This window comes from Triticum dicoccoides, unplaced genomic scaffold, assembly GCF_002162155.2.
Source record: "Triticum dicoccoides isolate Atlit2015 ecotype Zavitan unplaced genomic scaffold, WEW_v2.0 scaffold186543, whole genome shotgun sequence".
Taxonomy (NCBI): Eukaryota; Viridiplantae; Streptophyta; class Magnoliopsida; order Poales; family Poaceae; genus Triticum; species Triticum dicoccoides.
Genome location: NW_021228375.1, coordinates 1 through 7,079, shown reverse-complemented (window position 1 = coordinate 7,079; position 7,079 = coordinate 1). Strand labels below are relative to the sequence as shown.

Here is a 7,079-nt window from a genome sequence, read left to right as displayed (position 1 = left end):
CACTTTCAAGTTTAGCCATGGTGGTGTGCCTTTAAAGTCGAGCACAAACTGGAGAAGGTCCATTCTTCTAAAATAAGGCTCGTAGCGACGGTCATACACAAGTGACTCACGTGGGTTGTGGCCTCTCAACCGTAGTACTGGAGGAACCTACAAAAATCACACGCACAATTTATATACTTCTCTAAACTACTCACAATATACTCACAATATGAGAATCGACAATGTATATACATAATTACCTCCCCTCTTTCCACAAGCACAGCACGATGCTTCTCCTCGTAATAATCATCAAGGCCGGGATATTTATCCGGCTCAAACATCCTACAAAATAAGGTACATGGATTTGTTATGATATATGCTTAAAATTATGACCACATCATATACAAAATTGTGTGAGAACTACTACAAATTATCCCAAAGATATAAATCACGAACCACATTACCGACACCAATTCTTTTCAACCTATTTTATCCTAAAGAATCTATCACAACTAATTATTAACAAATGATAGGTTCAACCTAATCCTAAAAAATGGGCTCTCTCTAAATCCAATACTATACAAGTTAACTAAGAATACTTCAACAGTATAGCCCCAAAATATTCATCAAACAAATCATCAAGGTACTCCCCAACACTCCTGTATATATATACTCAAAACACATACCCAAAAGGTCCAGGGAAGACAAGGCTTTGCGTAGGCTGATGCTTGGTAATATGGCCCAATCGGCCCATGGTTTACCATATAAGAGGAGAAGAAAGGAGCGTCTCGTTCCATTCCCCAATCTCGCCGCCGCCGCCGCCGCCGCTTCGTCGAGTCCCGCTGCAGGTATTGCTTAATCTTTTCCGTTCGATTCGTCCAGTTTCCTGGAGTTGCTTGTTCTTGGGGAACTAAGTGGCACGTTCTGATTGATTTTCCGTCTTTTTTGTCTAGTTCGTCCGGATCCGGAAGAAAGAAGAGGAGGAGCAAATTCGGACAGATGAAGGCACGGCAGTTGGTGAACGTGGTGATGCGGAGGTACGGCATGGGCAGCAGCCTCTATGCGGTGAGCCGCATCAAGCCCGAGGAGCAGCTCTTCTACCCATCTACCAAGGAGGCGCAAGCATCCAGCACGGGGGAGATGGAGACCATCTCCATCTCCAGGATGCCCGCGCCCAGCCTGAGGCTGGAGCTCTCCGTCTCCAAGGAGGACAAGAGGCTGGATTTCCTGCCTTTCTACGAGCGCGGCAGCGGCGGGCACAGCAAGATCCTCTGCGTCGACGCCGAGGGCCGCACCGTCCTGTACGACACCGACGCCGGCCTCCTCCACTCGATGCCCTGCCTCGGCACCCCCAAGGGGCCCAACCCTGTCTCCTTCTCCATCCTGGACAGGGAGCCCCGGGATCCCGGGCGGGCGGACGCCTTGTACGTCATGGGCAGGTGCTGCGACTACTTTGACTTCGAGGCCCTCATGTATTGCGACCCCTCCAGCGGCAGGAAAGGCTGGCGGTGGCATCAGCTCCCGCCGCCGCCTGTGCCTCGCGCCGCCGCCTCCGCCGTCGGGTGCCACGCGCTCATCCACGACGAAGGCGACCCCATCCTCGTCGTCTCGTCCGCCAAGACGAGCGGCGTTGGCACCCACTGCTTCAACACGTCCACCAATAGGTGGTTCAAGGCTGGACGCTGGACGCTGCCGTTCGTCGGCCGCGCCGAGCGTGTTAGCGAGCTCGACAACCTCTGGTTTGGCATCGGCGGCGGCTGGCCCTACGACCTGTGCGCGATGGACCTCTACTCCCTCCGCGCCGCCGGCGCCGAGGCTCCGGGGCTGGCGTACAGCTGGGGAGACCTTAGCCTGCCGGACGACTGGGTGATGATGGACTGCAGCATGGTGTACCTGGGCGGCGGCAAGTTCTGCGTCGCGAAAATCTTTGAGTTCCGCGTCGGCGTTGACCGATTGGGGATGGGTGCTGTCATCTCTGGCTTGGAGGTGGTGCGCCGCGGCGAGCCATCCAAACTCGTGATGGTCAAGCACAAGTCCAAGTTCTACAAGTTTACCAGGGATGAGATCGAGTGTATCCTCTAGAACAATGCTAAGTAGTACTAGCAGGGGAGCAAACAATTTCTAGACGAGTGCTATGTGATGTGAGGATTGACTAGTTTCTTGTACAGCAGCACTTGTGTGCGATTTGATTTGGTTGTAATGTAAATTTCCTCCTGCTCCGTTTGCTGTCCCAAATCTAACTTATACTCCCTCTGTTCCTAAATACTTGTCGCTGGGGACTCTCCGACCAGGTGAAAATGGAGTCCTCCATCCACCATCACATCCCCTGCTGTTGCTCTTCTACTCCTCGCTGCTGCTGTAGGTGAGTCCTCTGCCACGCCTCTGCTGTTGGAGTAGAAATTCAATTGAATGGGCAGTAGAGAAATTCAATTCAATTCAATCAAAACTGCACTTTTTGTCAAAAAAAAAAACACAATCAGGAAATTCAGAGACATTAAGATCCAACTCACCCGCGCACAGTTCCACAACTTCTAGCATTTGTGCACTACAACTCTATCGAAAACCAATTTTTGCGTGGCTAATCAACCACATCCTTTTGTCAATCCGATCCTCTTCTTCCAAGGAGTTTGTTAACATCACAATTGGCAGTATGTATGTATATATCTAACTGAAGCAAACAAAAGAGCAATAAGAGTAAGACACCCACCGAGCAGTCACTGCTCAGGCAAAATTCACATGTACGCGATCGTGCAGCACACTGAAATTAGTATGTAAAGCTCACTGTTCTGAAGTTCTGATCAGTTCAGTACCTTATATTAGTAAGCAATAACACAAGCTTCCATACAAGCCAACAAGATACCTGCTACTACTATAGTGTTGATTCTGAATTTGTTTCACATCACAACATGAAGAACACCTGCAAAACAAGCCAATAGAAATGATGAATGCAAAATGTAGCAGTGGGTGAGAAATTGACCGTCAAGACGCGGTTAAGTGCAGAATATTTTGCTTTTACATTTTACCTAATGGTCATTTTGGCAAAAACTGACATGGACATGGAATCAGTTAGGACCCAGCAGCACACAGACCGCAGCTACAAGATTACAACCCCATAGTAGTGAGTGGACGCATGAATAATTTGCCAGCCATATCAACATTGAATATCAATCAGGTTCAGTAACCATGGGCTCACACAACACAACACAAAAACAAAGCACACAACTGCTGAACTACACTGAAACTTAAACATGGTTGGAATGCTACTAGTCAATGAATCACCAAGAACAATGAGATCATCTTTTTCTTCAGATAATAATGGAGTACTTATGGGACATAATTATCTTAGTTTAGGCTCCTTCAGTAATGAGCTTAGCTGTGAGATACTCCATTTGTGGTGATAAGTACTCCATTTGTGGAGAGGGGAGGAGTGCATTCAGAGAAGAGAAGAGAAGAGAATGGAAGGCACAAGGGGAGTACTTGCAAGTCCTACACTAAACCCTACACTAAACTGCAGATGCAAAAAGAGAAAGAGAAGAGAGAAGAAGAGAGAAGAGAAGTCCTATTACTGAAAAAAATTCAGTTAATTAACTGAAACTTAGACTAAACTACTGCTGACCTACACTACCACAAGTGCTATACTACTGCAAGTGTTAATTAACAGAAAAAATTCATTTAATTTTACTTAAAAAAAAGATTCATTTAGTTTTACTCCAACTAAAGTTAAAGACAAAGTTTCATAGCACAAAAGAGGAGAGAGAAGATAATGGAGGGCACAAGGGGAGTACTCCTACACTAAACTACATATGCAAGAAGAGAAAGGGAAAAGAAAAGGTTTCAGTTAAGTAACTGAAAAAATTCAGTTAATTAACTAGAATTTACATTAAACTACTGCTGTAATACACTACTACAAGTGCCATACTACTGCAAGTGCTATATACTACACAAAAGAGGAGAGAGAAGATATATAGCGTTGGCGCAGACGGACTGATTTTCCTATTCGGACGATGGCATCCGCTCGACCAGTTTCATGGTCTGCAAGAGGAGAGTGTACTAGAAAGGACGGGTGTGTAAGACAGATTTCATCTGGATCTGGGACTGGAATGTTGCTGCCCTCAACTGAAGAAAGCTCCAGGTTTGGGTTTATGTTTATATAATACAAGAATGTTGCTGCCTTGGGTGTAGATGTATGCCTTCTTTTGCAATAGTTGTTGATGGCCTGCTATGGCATCGACGACATCCGTGTCAAGATGAGTGGCTGGGTCTGCGATGCCATTGTGTCAAGTAGATGATTATATTCTTGAAATTTTAACTTTTCAGTTGGAGTCAATTTGTTATTTAATCTGAGTGCTTGATTCTTCTTCTAAGCTACATATTCAAACATATTCAAATTACTCTGCTTTGTGCAACTGTCCACTTTTGTTTATACATGGTTTGGAAATCTTACTCTATACTATTGAATTAGATAATAGAACAGGCCATCATGATGTTTAGCAGTTCCTTCTAGAATTATTTGCTCTTATGATTTCTTTCTGCTATCGAGTTATCCTGACCCAGGACGTGCGCCTTTGCTCGTATTATCTTTAATGCTATATACTCGAATGTATGATTTCCTTCTTTCTTTTCTCATTGCCTATTGAATCTTATTCTATTCTTCTGCGCATATATGTACATTGTCTATTGTGCATTGTGCATTGTCTATCAATTTCATCAATAGATATTGTGTCTTCTAGACTGTTTTCCATATGTTTATGGGAAGTGCTTCGGTACACCCCCCCCTCATATATAAAGGGTAGTATGGACTTTTCACAAATTGTATTAACTTTCCTACATAGAACGTATATACACTGTAGGTTCGTATAATACCCGGCGAACAGCCCTCCCTGGTGGGCTCAGCCCATTTACGTTTTTTTAGTTTTAATTGTCAAAAAAATCAACGCCCTCAGCTGGATTCGAACCACAGACCCCACGCGCTCCCTGTAACCGCACAAACCATCCGGGACAGCACATCAAGTTTGCATTCTTGGCTTGTTTTTCACTTCTTGTGCCCAAGAAGAAAACACAGCACCTCCACTCTTTAGTTTATGTCTCTCTTTTTTTGCACGGTTTTCTTTAGGCTTTCTAGTTTTCCTGTTTTGTTCATAAAATACTAATATTTGTATTTTTAAAAATTGTACATAAATTTCAAAACAAATGTTCATGCCTTTCAAACATGCTCAGAATGTCAAAATACGAACAGTTTTTTTAAATAAAAAAAATTCGAACACGAACATTTTTTGGAAAAGGTAAAAAAAATGGAATTACAGAAAAATATGACCAAAATTTGAATTCTGAAAAAAAGAGAAATAGAAAAAATAAACATAATAAACGAAAAGTCTAGGAAGACAAACAAATAAACACAAGAGAAGATAAAAAGAAAAAGAAAAACATGGTTCACGGCCTCCGAGAAGGTCCCAAAACAGGAAAAAATGGCTGGGAACCCAAGGTTCCCAAGACTGAGAATTTAGTTTTGCAAATTTCATAGTGAACTTTGTTTTGATTTTTTTTGTGAAAATATTCAAATCCATGAATATTTTTAAAACAATTGATGAACTTTTCAAATCCGTGAGCTCTTGGACCGGCCCAACACATGCCCGACGAGAGCAATGTCGTCGCCTAGTTGGGCCAAGGCCTAAGCGTTTTATTTTCTTTTCTATTTTTTCATTTGATTTCTTATTCTGTTAATTCATTTTTCTCTTTTTTGAATACCAAAATACAAGTTGTGACTAACTTTTTAAACTAGTGATTTAATAAAAATATAAAATAATTATTAAATGTTTTAAAAAACACTTACTGTTTTCAATTTTATCCCTTTGTATTTATTAGTTGGGGTCATTTCAAGGATGTCCAAAAAACACCATGTTCGACGGAGATTATTCGGTAAGGTCAGAACGGTTCATCTGAGAGCACGTTATTTTTCAACATATTTGAAAACTGATCAATTTTGGGGAAAGAAAGTTCACTGATTTGAAAGAAAAATTCAAGAATTTGAATTTTTTTCGTCATTTTTGATTAAAAAATCACGAATTATAAGAACTTCACGCATTTAAGAAACAAAAAACAAATGAAAAAAACAACCAAAAAATGTTGCGCTTTTCCAGTGTTGTATTTCAAATATAAAAAAACTTAGTTGACACTAGAGGTCCGGTTGCCTGGCTGGTTATTGCGGCTGTGCTAATTGTTGAAGGACCTAGGGTCGAATCCTACAGCAAGCACCTTTTTTGCGGTTTCAAAAAAAAGAAAGGATGAATGTGCTGAATGGGCCAGCCCAGCACGGCAGGTGTGCACGTCCGTTAATGTACAACGTATATACATGCTGCTCTTGTTTATCTTAGCCAACTGTCTGCCATGACATGGTACTTCATCTCCTTCGTACCTAGCGCCGCGAGATGCGGATCTCCACCCACCGGCGCCTGACCTTAGCGCCGGGGTGGTCCGCTCCGGTGCCAGCCGGATCTGGATCGCAATTTTCTTGCCTCCGTGCAGATGACGGAGGTGAGGACTCCTCGACGGCCGAGACCTCCGAGGCATCGCGCCGGCGTAAGACTGACGAGGAGCTGGCCGCCGAGTTTTGGGCCGACATTGGGTATCCTACATCAGCCTCACGAGTATGGGAGAGACCGTCTTCTAGGCGAGGATCTGCTCAGAAGGATTGTGCACAAGAGGTAAACGGTTCTTCGACCTCGCCGGCAATTCATTCGCGGGGGTCGCCGCCGGCTGCATGTCGGCACGTGAGAGCTCCGGCTATATCTAGGCCTCTGGTACGGCCCTGGATCGGACCTCTCCCTGCCCCCAGAGTCTCTCCCTCTCGTACTCTAGGAGATGCCATGCCCTCGGCCGGCTTGGCGACGACGGCGGTGATCACGCCGACGTCGCCTCCGATGTTTCTTGCGACGGGCGTTTCGCCGGACGAGTCGGGGCGGTCGATGGGCCTGGGCCCTCACCCAATCTCAGGTGCGTCACATCCGAACCGTTCTTTACGCATGGTTAATCTCAACCGTTGGTTGTTTCATATGTGGAACATGGACACTCCTCGCAGAAACCCTAATCTTCCTCGATCCTTC

The 7,079-nt window shown here is 44.4% G+C and overlaps 1 protein-coding gene across 1 annotated transcript; it reads left to right on the top strand.

Moving 5' to 3' along the window:
- Window positions 1–685: 685 nt before the first annotated feature.
- Window positions 686–2,199, top strand: LOC119344794. The gene is made up of 2 exons (XM_037615135.1): window positions 686–827; window positions 933–2,199. The coding sequence occupies exon 2, from the start codon at window positions 979–981 to the stop codon at window positions 2,059–2,061; it is 1,083 nt and encodes a 360-aa protein (XP_037471032.1). The 5' UTR covers window positions 686–827; window positions 933–978; the 3' UTR covers window positions 2,062–2,199.
- The last annotated feature ends 4,880 nt before the right edge of the window (window positions 2,200–7,079 follow it).

Coding starts and splice junctions, on each gene's coding strand:
- LOC119344794 (XM_037615135.1), top strand. CDS start 979: ATGAAGGCACGGCAGTTGGTGAACGTGGTGATGCGGAGGTACGGCATG.